Source organism: Blennius ocellaris (genome assembly GCF_963422515.1).
Source record: "Blennius ocellaris genome assembly, chromosome: 2".
Lineage (NCBI taxonomy): Eukaryota > Metazoa > Chordata > Actinopteri > Blenniiformes > Blenniidae > Blennius > Blennius ocellaris.
In genome coordinates this window covers 24,668,549-24,690,160 of record NC_137651.1, presented here as the reverse complement: position 1 = coordinate 24,690,160, position 21,612 = coordinate 24,668,549, and the positions used below count along the sequence as shown (strand labels likewise).

Here is a 21,612-nt window from a genome sequence, read left to right as displayed (position 1 = left end):
GGCATGCTGGACGACGGGACGACCGGTCCGAGCTGCGCCGGACGCTCCGCCGCGCCACGGCCACAGCCTGCACTACCACGCTGCCGCTTTGAGAAACACACACACACACACGCACACACACGCACACACACGCACACACACGCACACCTTTCAGAGCAGGCTGTTGGTTGTGTTGGCGGCCCGGCGGAGCGACGGCCAGAGCGTGGGCCCGCCCGCCCGCCAGACGTTCTCTCTTTACTTCACAGAACAATAAGAACATGCAGGTTCTCCGGCGGAACGCCGGAGGAGCTGAACACAAGCAGTTTGTTTTTCACAGATCAAACGGGGCTCTGGCCTCTGATTCGCCTTCAGTCACATTAGTTTACAACAGAATCGTACATTCGTTTAGTTTTGTTTTTTTGTTTTCTTCTTCTTCTCCTATATATACTCATATAGCTCTATATATATTTCACCATTCCAAAGACAAAAGTAAAACTTTGAAAACGACACCGGTCCATTTATTGCACACCATCGGTTCACAAAAATATTTTGGGCACTTTTGCGTTTCAACAAACAGCAGCATTTCATTATAAAAAAGTGGTTGGAACACACACGCCGAACACAACAGATGAAAAGCAGGACGTACAAATGGACAATATAAAACGTCTTTTCTTTTTTCCTTTTCCAACTCTGACATTGTGCAACTAGAGTTAATAGGTCCGTTTACTAAGGCGAGCCTCTTAAATGCACAACATCATACAGTGTTTTAAGGGGCGACAAGCGGACCCCTTTGCTAAATCGCAACGGACCACTTAGGATGATTATCTCTTTCTTCGAATATGTGCAATTACTGATTGCCTTGGCAAATCCCCAATAAGATAGAGAGCATTTGGTCCTGGAGGAGAAAAGCTTGATTTGAACCCACGTAAAAAAGGGGCAAAAATGGCACAACTTTGGAAAAACAAAACAAAACCCAAATTGACTCGGGGGGGGGGGGGGGGGGGAGGGGGGTATGGGGGCGATCCACATTCACCATCCGCCCCGTCACTTCCTGCTGGGATCCACCACTATACCTCTGCTGCTTCACTTTCAGGAAGAACCAAAGAAAAAAAAAAACCCAAAAAACAAAACAACTAAGAAACCAAGAAAAGAAAACAGTCTCAGTCAGTAGCGTTCGACTCGTGGATCACCATCACCACGAGCGTCATTATCTTCTCCAAACAGGCACGACGACGGCGAGACGGGGGGGGGTTCCACTATCAGTTAAAAAAAAAAAAAAAAAAAAGTGAAACCAGCTCTGCTTTTACTGACATGAAAGAGTCGGACTCTTCACTCGGAACTCATTTTCTTGCATTAAGCTGCTCGAAACCTCCAGTTTGGGTTCAGCTGTGTGTCTATTTCATGTTCTTTCCTCTTTACTTGAAGAACCTCGGAGGAACACAGACACGCGTGACTTCAGGTTCTTACGTTTCTTGTGGTTCGACTGTTTGATATTTTCACGACAGAGGCGCCGAGAGCCACTTTTTTTAAAAGGACGAGTATTAACAAGTTCATACGCCGTGAACAAACGATGTGTCAATGAGGTTGCCGGTGTTGTGCCAACCAGATTATTTCCTCGTGTCTTGATAGTTCGGGAGAACGTTCTCATTAACAATAAAGATTCTGTAACCGCGGCGTCCCTCCTGCTCTCTTGTACCTGCCGGTGACGTAACCGATGCATGACGTCACGCAATACTCGCCGGGCTGCATCACGTATGTATCGGACTCGATACCCGATACTGGTATCGGCGCGTCCCTAATTTTTCCACACAGAATTCTTCACATTGTTTCACGGAGACCTGAACTCGACACAAACTGGAGGAACGAACACGCCTAATGCAAAGAAGACAGTTTTTTTTTCCATCTACAACTCAGCTAACAGTATTTTCATTCAGTATCACATTAACACAACAGCTTCCTGTGTGTGTGTGTTTCCACCAAACTGCACAGACCCACACACTGGGCTCTAGGCACAGTAAACCTGCTGAGCACTACGTCAGGCACATGGCACCACCGACCCCCCCCCCCCCCACTGGAGGAAGCAAACTGCTGTTGTTGTCATGTCTGATCATGGTTCTGGTGACATTCATTAACTCTGTCCAGCTTGAAGGTTCATGTGAAGCGTTTTGGCACATTTAACAGTCCGATAGGATCTGATCTGGTAGAATCACGACTCCCTTTCATCTGCCGGCGTTGGCTGGAAATCCACCACCCCGGATGGCAGCGGCGTTCCCGAACAAAGTGCTCAGATGGTTTAAATGATAAGTCGGGGAAAGAAAATCCTATTCCCTTTACGACAACTTTGAAATAAGCGTCCCACCCACCCCAGGAGCACAAACCGAGAGAACAAAGAACTAAAAAGCCAGAAGGCTGTAACGTTAAGGTCGAGTGCGTCGTCGTACCAAAAGAAAAAAACACTCCCAACAGTCACCAGAGATCCTGGAACGTCCGCAGTGCAACGCCGTGATGCCAAAGTCCGGTGACGTCCGGACGTCTCAAAGACTAAACAATAAAATGTCAATCAAGTGCCGTTGGCCGAGCCCCAGCTGGGAGGAAATGCTACATCGCCGTAAAGACGGTTTGGGAACATGAACTGTGGTTCAGATCAAACCTTGTGGCTCCAAGTGCTGAAGGTTTTTCCATAATGCTCAGTCGTATTCTTAAAAATGACTTGCTTTGATTTGAGAGAGAAAATAAATAAATAATGTGAGCAGGTATCAAGAGTCGGCGCCGCTTTACAATCCAGTGATGCTGATGACCGTTTACGTGAAGAACGCACGTCGTATTGCTTGTTGGTTTCCCCGGGTGGACGAGTTTGGATCCTCGTCATCACGGTGCAACATGCAAGATTAAATTTTTTTTTTTAGCTTACTACATTCAAAAATGACAAAAGTTAATGAACCAGATGAAGTCAACTCAGAAATATCGGGGGGGGGGGGGGGGGGGGGGGGTTGATTAAACAAGAGGCCCTGCAGTTTCCACTTCAAACCACAGGAGGGTGTCGTGAGTCGCTCGCGGTAAATAAAAATGCTAGCATCAGCTTTGGGCATCTCTTAGCTACTTGGAGGAAAACGGTTTTCTCCAGTGACGCAAAACCACCTGGCATTACTGAAATCTTACATATTGCACGCTTAAAAAAGACAATCCTGGGCGCAATAGAAAATAACTTTTTTTTTTTTTTTTTTTTTTACGAATTCCAATATTTTGTTTTCTTCTATTGGAGACACAAGGTTTGTTTTCACGACAGTGTCCAATCGGAAAGAGGTCAAAACTATTTGTATAAAACTATATACTGCACAAGTGTCTTCAAGGGAATACTATTTCAAAATATTTCAAGTTTGAACATTTAAAAATGAAATGTACTGTGTTCATATCAAAGAAATGCACAAACGCACACCTGACGTATCATATGTCACAACACCCAACATACACAGCATTCAAATAGTAAAAGTACAGTACAAGCTATTGCAGTAGAGATTAATATCGACATTGAACAGTTTGCTTATAGCGACGGCACTGAAGGAAATAACACAGTCTCTGCCCATACAAACTAGCATTACCACTACAAATGAAACACAAGGAGGGTTGCTTTTTTTTTCTTCCTTTCGCTCAATTTGCAAAGGCTTGATTTGTCGCTGTTGGTGAAGTCAAGACGCCTCTCTTCTTCGACGCGTTTTCTTTGTTCAGATTGGAACTCTCAGGCACTTTCCAAAAGTGGAGCAAGGCTTGGATTTGACAGACCTTCAAATTGGCTAAGACAAATAGGATTTTCATTAGTGCTGCATTCAAGTCATGTGGGAGGAAAAAGTCAAGTGGCCGTCCACCCGCGCCTGCTGGGGATCGAAATACGGTGACGCCAGTTGTGAATCCCTCGCCGTCAGTCACAAACGTGACGGCTGCTGCGAAAACCGAAGCCGCTGCCGGTGACCGTGGCTGCGTTTGGTTTTTGATGTGGGACAGATACCCAAAGGAATACGGCCGTTTGTAGAAATCCCTCCTCCAGCCAGCGGAGATCCTCAGAAAGCAGCTTCACGTATGGACGCGCCAACTTGCTGCCGCCGTTCTGTCCGTGCCGTCAAATTCTTTCCAGCAGGTATTCCCATATGACATGACGGCAAAAGTAAGACAAGATGGGCGAGTAGAAGACTGGAATCACTGCATGGTGATGGAGGCCACCTCCTTGGTCTGAGCATGCTGCTGCTGCTCCTCTTCAAACTCCTCTGGGGAACTCCCTCCCACGCTACCGTCCATCTTGGCCTCCTCGGCCATGGCCGCCGTCTCGTCGGCGTCTATCTTGAGGGAGGCCGAGGCCTCCAGGGGATCCAGGGGCTCAGGCGAGAGGAAGCCGGAGGAGCTCTCGCAGTTCTGGGTGGAGGAGGAGACCTGGGAGATGACGGGCATCTGGACTGAGGAGGAGGAGGAGGACGGGGCGGCGTTGGCGGTGGAGGAGGAGGTGCTGCCCGGGTAGACCGGGTGGTGTTGAGACTCCTCCAGCTCATACTGGACTCCCAGCGCCTCCTCCTCCTCCTGCACCTGGCTCAGGTAGTCGGGCACGAGGAAATCACTGCAAGGACCAAGACAAGGAGTTGAGTGCACAAAGGATGTGGACCTTCACATGAAGACATTCAACAGCTGGTACAAAATCACCTGGACTCTTAAGTTTAATCCTCCTCATCCTCCCTGCTCTGACCCTGACACACTCCAGTTAGCAGCCTTGAAGAACAAAGACAGTCCTGCAAAAGAAAGGCTTAAACCTTTAAGGCTCATTTAAGCTCTATGGAGAGAGACACATGCAGCACTGCGCTCATGCTTTTGTGCTTCTGTGTCGATTGCACTTGGAACGAGCGATAACTCTAAATCCACCAGGGGGCGCTGCTCTAACGTCAACAAACGAGCCAAATGCAATAAAAACAATAGAGTTCTCGAACACCACCAAGGTGGTCTCAACACTGCCCCCCCATGGATGCTGGTGGTACTCTAATGTTGGTCCATATCTACTGAGAAGAAATCTGGACGACGTGAACCGAGTGCAGAAGGAAAACCTTTAGGCTCTCCATTTGCATCATGTCTCACATTTGAGCATAAATGAGCTTTTAAGGTGTGAAAAAGTATCCTATACAAGTTTATGTTGGATTCGGGGCATTTGAATAGACATTCAGGCAGTAATCTACTGAGAGAGAAACTGGAAGGGTCTGAAAATGTCCCACTTTCTTGTATGGGTGGTTTTCATGCCGTGGTTATTGGACTTATTAGGGTGTTGTGCTGCTGGGTGTGCTGTCCTAAATATAACGGCGATGAGCCGGGATGGACTTTGTGTGTAAGCTGGAGGGATGAATGGTTGGACGGGCGCCTTCATGTCACTTTAAATGACCCAAAAACAACATGAACACAAACGAGACACTCGAACAAACTCAAGGCTGCTGTACTGCGAGTCAACTGTCTCTGGGTCCTGGACTCTGGAACTCTCCTCTATTCCTTTCTCAATGCATTTTAAACGGTTAAAAGGAGGCTGTGGAAGGTCTGTGAAAGGGAGAGCAGGGTCGCCTTCTGAGGTCATGACTGGCTTGATTTGTTTCTTTTCTGTCTGCTCTCGCCCAGGTCACTTGAACGTGTGTGGCTCAAATCGTTTCTTACAGGACGGGGATGTAACGTGGTCTGTAAGGGCCGAAAACATTTGTTTTAAGAGTATTTTGTTAAGCCTTTAGTTCACCAGCAACAAAAACTAAATTTGGATTTACAGTGCTGACAAGATAGTCTTTGATGAAACGTTATGCAACCAGTGTGAACCGAGGGAGTTGATTGGTAGCGGCATCGGATATAATGGGCATGAAATGACCATTACTTAAATAGATAAATTGTTATATAGTGGTGTGTTTTGTCAGGGTTTTAAGTAGGTCGTCTGCAGCAGTTGTCATTTCAGAAAACTTTACACGTTCTGACGATGGTGTCTGTTTACACGGCAATGGCAGAAACAATGAAAACGATATGGTTTTCATGTTGATCGCTAGTGGGCGCTGTTTGGTTTTGTAAAGAAACCCTATGCACACGTGTGCAGAGAACAATAAACAATAAACATCAACAGATGTTCCACCTTGGGAGCCGTTCTCAAAAGACTGTTAAGTACGTCTATTTTAAGCCTTTTAGCAAACTCATTTGTTTAAAAAAAATATATAATTTTTCACCTATGAAGTGTTCTTAATCTTGTCGTTGTGTCCATACTGATTGTTAGTCTTTATTTTTCTTTTGTCGATTTGAAATTTTTGTACTGCCAATGCATGCACTGACGTAGAAAAATCAATCTCATCATCTATTTAATGACAATAGCGACTATTTGGGACAAAAATATGATTAAATAACCAGTTTCTTTATATGTTGTCTGTGCGATATAGCAAACTCCGCTGAGGTTACCGATTTTATGTCGGCAATAAAATGTCATTATAGCTGCACTGGAAACACCACATGCCATGTCATATTTGTGGAAGATTAGCTTGCATAAAGCTATTTTCCACTCTTTTTCTGTGACCTTAAAATGCATTTTGTGTTTTTATCTTATTATAAGCCGAATGACTCACATCCTTTGCAGACAGAGACTTGTGGTCCAGAGTTTAATCAGTATAATCAAGTGTGTTTATTCAACAAATGAAAAACGGACTCGACTCGAAGAGTCTGGTGCTTTTTGTTTTGGGTTAGCGTGGAGTGGATTCGGCCATTTTTGAGGAAATCTCATGCAAATTCGGAGAAAACGGAACAAAAAAAAAAAAAAATATGAATGAATATACAGAGACCGGTGCCAGTTTTTATCAGATGCGATAAAGACGGCTGCAATTCCTCGACGTCGACTCCTTAAAGAGTCAAGAAGTGCAACGAGAGTCTGGTTATTTTTCAGGCTGCCGTCCTGTAACTTTACCTGAATAGACTATTAAACAGCAGGAATCAGAAGGCAGCACTCACAAGGAAATAGTTGAAGTCCCCTATGTAGCTGGCTTTGAAGTGAGTGACTTCGAAGTGAAAAGACCCACAGTGCAGTTAACATATCCTTTTTATGTGAAGTCTGGGGACGGGAGTTTAGAGTGCGACTGAGCGGCCAGGAGAATTTTCCACACTGTTATGATCTCAGACGGAGACCCTCGACTATAAAACGCTTGAGAAGTCAATGGCCCGTTTGAGCTGCGCCGACCTGCGAGGACTTGAGTTGATTAAGAAGTGGAAAAGTCTGGGAAATAAAAGCACACTTTGACTTTATGAAGACACCGTGTGCTGGCTGCAGAAAGAACAAACAGCTCGCTGGTTAAAAACAGGCTTTCACATCGAAATTTTTTTTTTAAATATCACACATCACTATATAACAAAAGTAGGTGTCAGCAAGTATTCTAATGCCAGGCTGACCTTTTACCTTCATTTTATACAACATACAACCCAGTTCTCCCTCACAGCTTTTCCAATGCAGTTGGTAAACAGCCCAAAAAGAGTGAAAAGAATAGTTTGACAGTTATGATGCTGGAGCAAACAGCTGGAAGCACAGGGATGAAGCATGGGTGGCTTAAAACCGGAGAAAAATAAACATCTTAATAAACACCATTTTGTTTTTCAAGATCATTTGGAGGTTTGGTTGGTTATTTTCCATGTTTCCTCTAAACTTGAAACACACAAGACAGCAATAAAAGATGGATGGATTAATGTTTTCGTACAGGATCTAATCTGTTTGGCTTGACGACACATTTCACTGTCACTTCTAACAGTAATCATATGTTCTCAAATTAGCTGAATCAAATTTTTTTTTTTTTTTTTTTTTAAACGAACTGTTAATGGAAAATCAAGGCAAAGGTGCAAAGTTACCAGATTCTTCCTGGTTACATATAGTTTTATATTCAGTCTAAGCCATCCGACGGTCTGCTTTCAAGTGAAACCGCAAAACTTTGGTTGTGTTTTTGGCACCGCAGCTTTATTTAGAAAGTAGGAACTTTTCAAAAGTGCTCCGACTCTGATGATTTGAGGGAGGGGGGGACTTTCTGGAAACACTCAGGCTCAGACTGCGTGTTGAAGGCGGAAGCGCTGCCACTTCCCACTATGGTGGCGATCAACAGTTCTTCTTCATTGGGCCTGAGTCAAGAGATTAGTGTGAAAAGAGGAAAAGTGAACTTGGATTAACCAAAGGACACATTTGCTTCAGATCTTGTAGAAAAACGATGAAATTAGGCCGAACAATTAATATATGAGCCACAGAGAAAGCTACAATTTGGCCAAAGACAATTTTCTGACGCTCCTCAGCGCTCCGACTGGCTTGATTTGAATCAGCTATTTGTGCCGATAAAACTTTGAAGCGATGGATTAGTTTAAACCGTTGACCCTCTGAGGAGCGGACCTGGGTAGTTTGCGGTGCAGAATACTGGCTAGAAGTGGTGAACTCTTCAAAAGGGGAGCAGCTCTGTGGATTTGTGTTGCTAAAAACTGAAATAAACGCATGAAAATGTGTTATTTGGATTCGTCTTTCCGTCACTGCTGCCGAGATAAAACTGGTATTTTCACTACATTCATGCATGTTTAGAGGAGCTAAATAATCCATCTTTGAATATCACACGTCAGGGGGAAAGAAACTGGAAACTCGACCTCCAGCAATCAAATTTAGAGATACTAATCGGTGGATTGTGTTCATTTTATGCACACCCAGGCTCAATATTTCCCCATGCCTCCAATCTTCATTTCAATTCAGCCACCTACCTTCACATTTGAAAGAAACACATTATTCATCTGAATGTTAAAAAATGAAACATTGAAATGAAAGACAGAACGAAAGAAAGACAACTCAAGAAAATACAAATACTTCATGTGATCATGTCATTCAAAGCATTCACAATCATCTAAAAAATAAAAACAATTCTACACAGCCAAAAGAGCTTTAAGTATTAGAATCTACACGGAGGTTATGATTTTCTGATCCAGGTGAGATCTGAGTAAATGATTTGGGGGTCGGCGCCCCCGGACTCCTCACCTGCTCTGGAAGTAGTTTGCTAGTTCGGATGCCTCATGGTTCAGACTCCTCAGGTGTACAATTAAATTGCCAGAGTTGGTGAACATGGCGCCGCACGTTTTGCACTCATAAATCCGCGGCTTGCGGATTATGTGTCGGGAGACCCTCATGTGGTGCTTATATTCACCGAAGGACGTGAATGTGGCGCTACAAATCTGGCACCGGAAACAGCGTTTACCTTCGTGCTTCAGCCGATGCATCTTTAGGGAGTAGGCCCGTGTGAACTTTTTCCCACAGCGGTCACACTGGAAAGGTTTAATGCCTGAAGGGAGGAGACAGAACCAATGCTGCTGATCCACATGGAAACACCACACACACACACACACACACACACACACACACACACACACACACAAACACACAAACACACACACACAACGTCAGGACTCCGAAGTCACCTGCCGTCGACAAAGCCTTGGAGGAGTTGAGGGATTTAAAAAGAGTATTCAAAATATATGAACTGTGTATAACTGGCCACCCTGGCCTGTCAATCACCATTTATTATTTACGTATTCATTTAGTTAAATTATGGGATATTTCTTTTGGGAAATTTGTCTTCGACCGGAAATTGTGCTGTCAAGAAGTATTTAAGTGGCGCACTCCCGTGTTGTCATTTGAGCTTCACTCCTGGAACAGCAGTAGGTTGAACTGCAGCACCCCTCCTTTATTTTGATTAATTCATGAACTTGGTTGGTTGTTTATTATTTGTTTCCTTTGTGAGCACGCATACGCCCCTGCTGCAGAGCAAATAGCAGCCCTTGGTCAGCAGAGTGAGGTACGTTTGGTGTTTGTTTATTTGTGGGAACTGTTTGAATATGAGTCGATTATCTTTATAGTATATTATGTGTGTATTATGAAATGAATATTTAATTCCACGGAGGTTTTAATTATGGTCGGGTTTTCTAATAAAGTTAATGTTTTAAATTAAATTAATTTTGTACAATGAACATTGAAATAATATATTTTTGTAAACTGGGTGATTCTAAAATGAAATCTTCGTTTTGCTTTTAGTTTCACGGTGCCGATTTAAGTAAAAGACAAGTTGCACCAGTCGAATACGCCTGCTTTGTTCGAGAGGCTACACTGTGACTTCTTAATACTCATGTATTAAGAATGTATGTACTAATGTATTGCCGTGTGTCTGACTATACATAAAGAAATGCATAAATTGGGCTTTTTATTTACGCAAAAGTTGCTGGAAAAAGTAGGTGAACTCTTTGGAATCACCTGATCATGTGATCTGATCTTCACCCAAGTCACAACATGAGACAAGCAGTCTTCTTAAACCAATATCTAATATTACATGATTTCATGTAACACTCACAGTGCGGGGTGGGAAAAGTATTTGGATCCTCTGTTGGCAGCAATAACCGCCACCGACTACTTCCTGTGTATTTCGAAACTTAAATTCCAGACCATGTTTATACGACGCTTCAAGAGAAAACGCATCGTTTTTTGCATGGGAGCACACGGACAAGTTGGAAGTGCTTTTTACGTTCTGGTTTTAGTTCCTAGTTCAAGTTCACCTTTCAAGCCAACTTCTTGTTTTCAGGGGCGGCGAGCACCGTGTAAACAGACTCCACATACATAATAAAAGTTTCGCATTTTCACCTGAAATCGTCGTCGTGTAAACCGGCTCTAAAACACACAATTGTAAAGTTGAACCTTTTTGGCCATGTTGAGCGATTTTAGCCATGTAACGGCCATTCTGTCAACTTACGAGAGTTTATAAACCCGTTTACCGTTAAAATAATTCTAATAGGGTGAAAATATATGCTTTATCTCCTTGTTTTATTTTAGATTGTTCCTGATTTGCTCCATTCTGCTGAATAATAACCGGTGAGGCGTGGAACCACGACAAACAAAGAGGCAAACCCAGCTTGTAGCGTCCATCCCACCTACCGGAGTGTATCAGCATGTGCTGCTTGAGGTTTTGAATGCGTGTGAATCTGACTCCACAGGTGGGACACTGAAAGGGCCGGTCAGGACCGTTAGTGCCGGGCCGGGCCGACGGGCTGATGTAGAGGTGGTAGGGATACTGAATGCCTTCCAGCCTGAAGGACACACAGAGCAGAAATCCAGGTTACACCCTTTTCTTTGTACAACAATCCGAAAACTGCGATCTGCCGGGGCAGCCTGAGCTTAACGGCTACGGATCAACGGGTACCAAACATTCCCCATCTCTGAAGTCAAACCCAAGTTGATCAGATCCTCCATTATTCCAAAAAGCCACATAAACGTCAGGAATCTCTCCGCACTCGAGAAGAAAGGTGAGTTTCTGATCTGTCAAGTAGCATCGCGGTGTTCATTTCACACTTCGGCAATGTTAACATTTCCAGTAACGACATTGGTGCACGGCGGTGCGGCACGGCTCTGGAAGTCGGGACGCCCTCGCTCGGTCATCTCTTGGCCGCGTTGTTTCAGGGCGGCTGGCGCCACACAGCTAACGACATGCATCAGGCTGCGTCAGCGGGATTTCCCGTCAGATCCCAAACACACTTTACCATAAAATTCATTGCTACTGTGGCGGCCCGAGGCCTTCAGACGTAAAAAAAACCCGCCACATCAATTAGACATGACGTAATACATTCTCTCCCGTTTTTTTTTTGTTTTTAAAGTGAACAGGTGTGGCCGAGATGTCGTGTCTATATATTCTTTATTGCCTCCGCCTTGTTCGCTACAAGTCGGGACAGATGGTGATACCTCTCATCGTCTTCTGCATGTCCTCCAGCGTTAGAAGTGCCTTGCATTGACGGCAAGCCTTCCGACACTCCCTCATCCATCGAGCCTGGAAAGAGGAAAGGAAAAAAGAAAAAAGAAAAACAGCCTTAAGCGTGACATCCTGGATGTGGTTACACTCGTATACTTCACTTGTTTGTAGGGTAATCCTCAGTTTGAGGACTGATGCCGCTGGATAACAGTGCACCGCGTTATTGTGGCAGATTGGAGGAAAAAATGACGAATGTTTCCATTTTATTTACCGGTGGGCAGAAGAGAAGAAGAAGAAGAAGAAGAAGAAGAAGAAGAAAAAAAGCTTTTCAAACAGTGTTCGGGCCACCGGACAATAAAACTTTCCACTGAGACCAATACAAACAAAACTGATGTGGGTGGGGAGGCGGCCCTGAGAGCAGGGTGAGGCAAGTCGGACTCCGCGACTTCTAAAGCAACGAGACGATTAATGGGTCGACGCACAACTTCTATTCTTCCCCTTCATCACGGTTTCAAAGCTTTTAAAGGTCATGAGACACAGGGAGTGTATGCGTCTCCTTTTTGGAAGACAACAGGAGTCAGATCTCTGTCAAAAAGGAAAAATAACACAGGAAAAACTCACAAATGCAATTTGGGATTATTAAGATTAATTAAGATTTATCAATTAATTTAGATTATTAAGACACCTTCATTGTCATGCGGTGGCCAGAACAAAGTATAAAGTTTTATCTCTTTGACAAAGTCTAGTGTATGTATTTGACTTTTTTTTCCTGGTGACTCATTTCAGTCAACAAATGAAAGAAAAAAAAAAAGTAATCTAAAAACACGAAAACAATCAATATTTCGTACAATTTACAGTCAGGTTTGTTAAACATTGTCTCTTAAACTGACTGGGTGTGAGACTTAACCTTTTTCTTATCACACTTTAAATGAGAAAACACGGCTTCAAGTGAAACGGTGCCCAGAGCCACTGAAACGTAACTTTTTGAGAACAGCGAACAAGGTGGAACTTTTCGAAAACGTAATTTTCTGAAAACGCTCGGGCCGCACTGTTTCCAGCATCTCTGCTGTTGCCTCGTAAACGGACTTTGTTTTTCAAAACGCTAAAGTTTTCTGAAATGAAAATGCAAAAAAAAACGGTGCATTTTTACCGGGAGTGTTGAGTAAAGGAGGCCTGAATGTAGAATCAAAGGTCTGAGGAGAATAACTGACCTATGGAGGAGGACTGTGGGCTGATTAGCAGCTCCTCCTGGACCTGCTCGCTGCCGGGCACCGTCTGCTGGTCACTCATGGAGCTCTGCGAGCCGCTGACCGGCTGCGACGACGCCTCCTGGACCTCTTCATCGCTGAGGCGTTCCACCTTCACCCTCACGTCCTCCTCCTCCGCCGCCGCCGGCGACGACGCCGCCTTGGAGCTCTCGCACGTCAGGAAGTCACTGAGCCGCCGGGCGACCGCCACCTCCGAGGTGCCCGCGGCGCCCTGCTCTAAACAGCGGGGGCTCTCCGGGAGCTTCGACTTGTCCGAGTGGAACCTGCGGTCGATGCCGAACGGGAAAGTCCAGGGAAAGGCCAGGGAGGACTCCACGGGCTGGGCGGTGCCGTCGGAAAACGACGGGGAGGGGTTGGGGATCTGAGGGGAGGTGGTGACCATCTGGGCAGTGCATTTGAGCGGGCTCTCGGGCGACGCCATCGTCACAAAGCTTTTGCGTTTCCGCCGGGACTCGCGGCAAATGGGAACGTTCCTCTCCATCACGCTGCAGTCGGAGGACACGGGCGACACGCTGCCGTCCAGCGGCGTCAGGGCGCAGTGGGACGAGGCGCCCTCCGGCGCCGCCTCGTGCGGCTTGTCCGCCGCGATGCTGCTGCTCGCGCCACCGCCGCCGCTGCCGTTTGGACTCCACAGGATGCTCGACTTCATGAACTCCGAGCACGTGCTCGCCACCGCAAACATCTGCATGTAGCTTGCGGCCGCCAGCACGTCGATGATGTTCTCCGTGCTGATGGAGAGCGTGGACGTGTAGGCGTACTCCAGCAGGGGGGCGAAGCCGCTGACGGTCACGTGGTGGAGGTCCAACACAAACTTGTCCTCCTCCTCGGCGCGTCCGATTAGTTTGGAGCGGAAAAACTCGCTGCAGCAAGCGAGGACCACCTTGTGGGCCAGGAAGAGCTTGTCTTGGACCCGGATGGTGACGTCACACAGGTGGCCTTCGTTGCGCAGGGCGTTGAGCTTGTCCAGCATCTCCTGGCTGTGGGAGGCCGAGCTGTGGGTGAAGGTTTTCACCCCCATCTTGGGAGTCCCTTTCTGACCGTGGCAGGAAAAGGACCCTGTGGAAACACGGACACAACGGTGAATACATCGCAGCACGCGGTTTTCTCCACAAGACTTCTTGCATCACTTGCACTGCTTTAAAATAGAACTGATGATACGTCTCAGCTCCGGACAAAAGATTCTCCAGGTTCTTTGCCCTTAAGTTTTTTTTTTTTTAATCTTTTGTGTTGTGATCAAACCCAGTTTCATGGAAAAGTGTCTTATTGTCTGCTAGATTAATTACAGTTAAAGAGTTCAATAGAAAATGATTTGGTATTGAGTCTTTGAGCTGCTTTCATTAAGAGGTGTAATAACAGGGCCCTAATGGGATTTGCTCTTTTTTTCTTTTGGATGAATTCACAGAGAACAAAGAAGCTTCTTGCAACAGATAAGTGACAAAAGTAGAAGCTCTCTGAGTTCTTTTTTTTGCCTGAGGACATGTGGCGTAACCCGCTGGACATCATACCATCAACCTTGATATTGGAGGACCACTCCATCAACACAAGCAGACCAACAAAAAATCCAGTGGCTTCTAAAAACCACACACTGGGAGAACTCACCATTGCTTATTGGGAATAAATAAAAACAGGAGCTATGTAAATTCACATAATCGAGGCAAAACGATGATGTGGTGCATTTCCGATGCAGCCTCCACTGCCAGACAGGAAATGGCGACACATTTAACCTGAACGCGCCGGCGCGAGCTACATAGCGATAAGTCGCTACTTTTAAATTTCCCGAAAAAGTTATGAACGTTTGGTTTCTTGCCGTTGACATACCTGCCGTAAACAAACATACACTGATGATGACAAGCACAGCGTGTTACACCAGTGGTTTAGGGTACGTGTCATTTTAAAGCTAATTAATGCTAACGGTGGCTAGTCGCATTAAAGCACTGTAGGTTTAACTCTTTTCAGTACATAACGTAAAGTAACTACGTATATCCGATGATGGGTGAAACGGTTTGTAAAGAGCACAGCAAGCGATAAACCCTCCATGCAGGAGCGAATGTATTGCAATGAAGTAGAAAATTTTTTATTATTGTTTTCAAAAGACTGAGTGCTGTAAAACAAGTTTATTTTTTACTACTACATTTCAAGATATTTTTATATATTTAACAGCTTTTTTTAAACATGTTCAATAAATGCTGATCCAAATTCAAAGACATAATCATGTAAATAATCGTGAGTTCAATGATGCCCCAAATAATCGTGATTATGATTTTTTTTCCATAATCGAGCAGCCCTAATTTGTATGGCATCAGAAAGTGTTATTTTCACACCTCTGCACAACAACGGTGTCATAGCATTTTCAAAAAGTTTCACCTTTAGAGTTACAAAGTTGGGTTTTCAGTGGCTCCGAGCACCGTTGTTGTGTAATCGGACCCCTAAAACATCAACCGTTTTGCGTTTTCACTTGAAATCATTGTTGTCAGCGTGATACGTTTGTTGACACCAGAGATGCAAAAGCTTACTTATTGGTTGCGCAGGGTTTGAAAGGCAACTTTTAACAAGTGTTCTCTCGTCAAACTCACAGAAATGTAGGTCATAACGTGTCCAATTTACCCTTTGATCTGAAAATCTTAATCAATTTGAGAACTGAAACAAGTGACATGAGTTTAACTATTCAAGTTAGTCCAACTGATTTCTTAATAAGTTTAAAAGTAAGCAAGTATTCTCATCTAACAGAGCAATCTCACCTGAAATGGCTGCAATCAGACAAAAACCTGACACGTAGAGCACAACTCAGGTACAAACAATAATTAGAATTTGCCACCACCAGATGGTCCCACCTTGACGGCACATTTCGCAGGATGAAAATTTCAAAATCAAACAGCTTATGGAGTCATAAGTATATAATGTGTCGCTCCAGTCAAAGATTCTATGGTTCATCTCAGTGCCTGCTTTGCAGTTCTTGCACATGAGCATGGTACATTAGCACTGCTTGCGTAGGGCAACTTTGGAATGTCTGATGATTACTTAACCACGCAAACTCCAAAGACTCAAAGTCCAATGTAAAGAAAGGATGAAAACCCAAAGTGAGGTGTGGAAGACTGTATGGGGGGGGGCGAGGTGAGGTGGTGTGTGGCGGCGGTGGTTCAGGGCTGGGTAGGGAGCAAGGAGGACAAAATGCAGGGTTATATAACGACAATCAAAGCAGATGCGCAGCGATGCGAGCCAGACCCATGTGGAGGCCAGTGCACTACAGGACGCTGAGCAGCTGTCTGCGAGACATGTGGATTCTGTGAGGCATGAGATTTTCCATCAAACAAAAGCTGGAGTGAAGGGGGCTCTCGCAGGGAGAATGCACTCCCAGTCAAATACACACACACACACACACACACACACGCACGCACACACACGCACGCACACACACGCACGCAGAGCAAAGGAAAATACTCTTGGGCGATGTTGGCCTAGTAAAGGTGCAGTGAATTATCGACGTCGGCTGAGGCAGTGCAACAGGAGACGGCTTTGTCTGAAGCAGCAGAAAGGGCAAACAGAGAGGAGATTTAATTTCACCATGGGGTGTTCACATGGCCATAATGTCTCCTGTCAGACAAGGTACTCAGCTACATGCTCCCCATTAAGCTCTTCTCCACAGAACACTGTCTTAATGGTGCAGAAAGTGACGTTAGAACTGCACAAGTGTGAGTACGACTGAACTTCACAGCAGAAAGTTACAAAGCCCTCATGTCAGGAAGGACGGGTCAGACGGTTGAGGCTTTACAAAACAGACATTTCAATATGAAAGCATGATATAACACGTTTAGTTAACATCTTGCTGCTGTTTGGATTTTCTTAATGTGTTTTATTGGCTCTAAGTGAGCTCCCAGCTCGGGACACATTTAGACCAGCTCAGTGTTATTGTGGTAGGTAGAATAGTTTTTATCCAGTGTGAAGGCTGGAATGAGCAGGGTTTGCCTTATTCTGCTCTGTGTACCTGCACCGGCTGGTAAATTGTTATCGGCGCTTCAGCAGCCGACCACAACAAGTACAACAGGCTGGAACACAACTATGTGCTGATCCTGGTTCACTCTAATTTGTTTATATCGTTTGAACAGTCTAGCAGTTCTAACAGGTTTGAATTATTTGATTTGTTAACAAGTGGCAGTCCTCCATGTTATGCTTCGAGTACATCAACATTGTGAACAAAACATTCACTTATTTCACTGATTGGTGAAATCAATACCTGGAGAACGACGCGACCTCGCATCACAATCAAAACTAAGGCTGTGCATGTTCACTCTCATGATTCAATTACGATTATCTTGTCGACAATTCCAAATGATTCCTTGTGTGTTACATACTAATTTTTTTAATGGTAGCTTACTTTTCCCATTCATGGATACAAGCAGCCAGATACGTATGAACGTGCCTTTTAATTTAGAGAATGACAAACGTCACCAACTTGATTTTAGTCTGAACAGAGCACACAAGTGTATTTACAACAGGAAATATTATAATGACACCAATACAGTGCATTAAACTTCATAAGACAAAATATTTGCATGACGTCTGTTGTTAGCCCAAGCAAAGATTAGTTGTTTGTCATTTCGTCACTCCTTTACAGGCTGGATTCGTTTGGAGAAATGCTCCCAAACTTTCTATAGCAACTTTTAAAAATAGCACAAGTTCCTAAAGCAAAAGACCTTTTCAAAGAGTGATAATGTCAAAACTGTTTTGCAGTGCACCAGCCTGAACAGCGACAAACCACCAGCACTAAAGATCTGTTGAGCTAAATTTAAATATGAAGTAGTTTATATGCTGTTTTGTAGCCCTGTCGTCTTCTCTTAACGTCACTGCATTGGAGCTTTAAAGCTCAATAAATACGACTCCAGGAGACAATCGAAACATTTGCCACTAGTTTTTATAAAGTGATGATTTTAATGCAAAAGTAGTAAATATTTTCCAACAACTAGGACAGCAATAAACCACCATAGCCTTCTCTGTTTAAACACAATTTCATAATATAGAATTGATATTTCTGTATGCCTCATAAAAACTTGAACATAACTTCAGATTGTTAATGTTATAGTGTATTGTCCGAGCACAACAACAACAGCAACTATCCGTGTAAACAGACATTGCCATATAAGCACAAAAGTCTTCTGAAACAAAAAACATGATGCCACTCTGGAGGCCGCCATGTTTGTTATTGTCCATCTACTCACTCAGAAGAACTATTTACAACATCCATGGCTCATGCCCAGTAGCGGTACTTCCATCATCCACAAGATAACGGCCCAAGTGTTTCCTGAATTATCGATTTCACCTGTTTACACAATGATGGAATCGGAGCATTTTCAAGAAGTTCCACCTTGGGATCCGTCACTTGAAATGGTGGCACAAAGTAAAATATGTTGACTTTCCTCAAATGATAAATCTGAGGTTGAAAGAGATGATCAGTGCAAGACTTTACTCTCGAGATGCAACTTGTCTTTGTCGTCTTCCGAAATTGTTTTCAACAAATATTTCGACATATTATCCCACAAATAATAAAGGAGACAGCGGAGGGGGCGTGGCTCCCTGGGGAGGGGCGTGGCCTCTGGCTGCTTTGTTTACATGGCGTGCGGGGTGCCTCTGGACGGAGCCCCGCAGACAGCTGACCCAATGCGGTGCATGGTCCCCGCACGGTGACAGTACGTGTGGCGGTGCATGTAGACGAGCACCAGCTTATAATAAACCCGAAAAGAAATCCGAGCTGAACGCAACGAAACGAGCTGAAATCACGCCAAGTGAAGCAGACGCCTCCAGTCTGCCTCAAGCATGAAAACTACACAAGGAAAGACATCAGATATGGTGACTTATGTCAACCAAATCACTCTTTCAGTATTTTCAAGGTCTGTGTGATTTGTTTTGTTTGTTACTCATCCCTCAAACGCCCCCCCTCCATCCACCCACCCGCCCGCCCGCCCGCCCCCCCTCTGCGTCCAGCCTTATTGTCTTGTTGTGAAACGCTCCGGTTCGCATATCAAGTCAAAACTTTGGCTCCTGGTGCGAAAACTCAACTTTTGTACGCTAAAACAAGCGAAGTCGCGCAGTTTGTTTTGAAGCTCGAGCGCGAGCAGAGCGCTTTGACGCAGCTGGCATCGGCTAGCCGCTGCTAGCTCCTCGTGCTAACGCGGCGGACCCGCGAACCCCGCCGCGTCGGCAGGTCAGCGGGGCCGGACGAGCCCGCAGCCCCGGGCAACCCCGGCGGAACGGCGGCAGAGAGACGGGTCCCGCGCCGGGAGGCTGCGGGGAGGGGAAGTGGGGGGGTGGCTCACCTTGCGGGGCGAGGCCTGCGCTTACAGGCCGGGCCTCGGGATGAGAGCCGCTCAGCTGACGGTAGCTCCGCGGTGCGTCCTGCCGCTCCTCTCCGCTCACATCCCCCGCTCCGAGCGGGCTGCCAGCCGGCTCGACGGTCGCTCTAATGGGCGCTCACGTGAAGCGGCATCCCGGCAGGCCGGCGTGGGAAGCTGTGGAGGGGCTGTTTTCATCTGTTTTCATTCCTTTGTGTTCCCCGCTGTCCTCTCTGCGCTCCGGGTACCCCCACAATGCAACGCGCATCCCCCACTGTACCGAACTGTAAGAAGCAGGAAGTGAAGCTGCAGCCTCTCCACTCCTCCAGCCTCCATCAGCTGTTCAGCCCTGGGGTTACTGCTCTGCCCTGCTTGGAGTTCACTGGGAATGTTTGCACAGCCAGAATGACAGAAAGAATTCACCCAAGGAAGGTGAACGTGAACCCCAGTACAGAACACGTGTTTAATAATGGGATGGAAAATAGTCTTTCATAGTTTATAGCATGTCTAGAATGCACCATGGATCGAGGCTCTTGAGTGAAGTTTGATTAAAGTTATTAAATTAAAATAAATGAAACATCCCAGTCTGTTTTACTGGAGTTAAAGTTGATGCTCGTAGTGATTACCCTGCTGTCTGTCCTGGATTTAAATTGTCTGTCCTGGATTTGACTGCTCCACTTATCCTGGATTCCACCAACTGGATTTCACAGCTTTATCTATACACTTATTCACAGCTCTGTCTATCCCACCATTTCACTGCTCTGTTAAAGTCCATGTGGCAAGAGAGAAACACGAATCAAGGCTTCAAGCCTTGATTTCCTCTCAGTCTGAACATTATTTCCATCTAAGTCAGGGGTCAGCTCATCAGCCTGTGGCTCCACGAAGCCTTCAATGCATTTTATGTAAATTATAATGAATCTTCATATACTCTTTTGATTTGCACACAAGACAAATTTCTTTAAAAAAAACAAACACTTATTGTCAACTAAAACCTGTGTCACGTCCTCTGCAGCCTACCTTTCAATTCACCTCATAAACATTGAGTTTCTTCATCTCTTGATAAGATAATCTTGATCAAATCCAAATAAAGAAAACAAGGATTTCCATTCAGCATTGCATAAAAAGGTTAAACATCAAAAGCAGGTTTATTGTTTGAAAACAGTCAAGAGTAATAAGCACCAGAAAAAAACCCGCAAAAAGTCCAAAGTTCTTCAGAGTCAAAACAGATGAAACATAGAATATGGATCAATCCACCAGAAATGCAATACAAAGTATGTTTTGAAGTATGAAGTCAGTATTATCCATTTGGATCATAAAGGATGTAACTATTATGTTTTAAGTAGGAGGACCACGACTGTGTACCTTCGAACAACGGCTTTATTTAACTAAACTACTTTTCCCAGCATCCATCAGGAGCGCGGGCTTTTTTACAAACAGCAAAGACAGGTACACGTCACTGTTGTGACACACCCACATAAACACCGGTCACGGTGGGATTAACATTTACTCCCCCCCATTTAAACATCAGAACAATGGTCGCAAACCAAGACCCCAAATATACAAAAATAACATTCAGGCCCGAACGGCCAGCTTAACTAAGTAAACCGGGTAGACTGCCGATTTACTAGTATAGCCCTGTGGGTTATTCTGCCACATGACAGGCTATACACTGTGATATTGTCTCAAAAGTCAGTAACGTAGTCATTGAGGTACAAGGGCCTCTGGCGGGCCCGAAGTAGGCGGGGCCTGTTCTGCAGGGGTTCAGCCTGCACATGTGGTTGAGGGGGTTGTCTCGCCGGAGTCTCCACCCGTATGTCTGGAGGGTCCCAGACCCCATTGGTGTGATGATAATCAGCCGCAGCTTGCTGGGCCGACACAGAAGGTTGCCTCACCCGTCGGAGGCGACTGACGTGCCAGCGTGAACCATCGGTCACACGGAAGGTGGCCGGCCCCAGTTGAGCTGTGATCTGCGTTGGTGCAGACCAGAAAGAGAGCAGCTTGTGAGAACGAGTGGGACGCCGGACTCGGACCCAGTCCGATACAGCGAGGGCAGGTGGTTTCACGCGGTGTTTCCTGTCAAACCGCTGCTTCATGGTACGTTGTTGTTGTGCCACTCGGTCGCCTGGTGAGGGCGCTGCTACTGGGGTGTCTCTCACCGGAGGGCGTAGGCGGTCCAAAGGAAGTTGTAGTTCCCGCCCTAGCATCAGTAGGGCTGGAGAGCTGCCGGTGGTAGTGTGGGGTGTGGCTCTGTAGTGCAGTAAGGTG

The 21,612-nt window shown here is 45.4% G+C and overlaps 1 protein-coding gene across 2 annotated transcripts; it reads right to left on the bottom strand.

Annotated features, from left to right (window-relative positions):
• Nucleotides 1-472: 472 nt before the first annotated feature.
• Nucleotides 473-19,566, bottom strand: zbtb44 (zinc finger and BTB domain containing 44). Of its 2 annotated transcripts, none has more exons than XM_080507606.1 (6): nt 19,333-19,566; nt 12,968-14,080; nt 11,750-11,834; nt 10,949-11,100; nt 9,008-9,308; nt 473-4,582 (listed from the first exon to the last, which is right to left on the bottom strand). In XM_080507606.1, the coding sequence occupies exons 2-6, from the start codon at nt 14,040-14,042 to the stop codon at nt 4,171-4,173; spliced, it is 2,025 nt and encodes a 674-aa protein (XP_080363732.1). In that variant the 5' UTR covers nt 14,043-14,080; nt 19,333-19,566; the 3' UTR covers nt 473-4,170. The 2 variants fall into 2 exon arrangements, with proteins under 2 accessions (XP_080363732.1, XP_080363733.1); XM_080507607.1 differs by having other exon boundaries at nt 4,417-4,582; nt 9,225-9,308.
• Nucleotides 19,567-21,612: the final 2,046 nt, after the last annotated feature.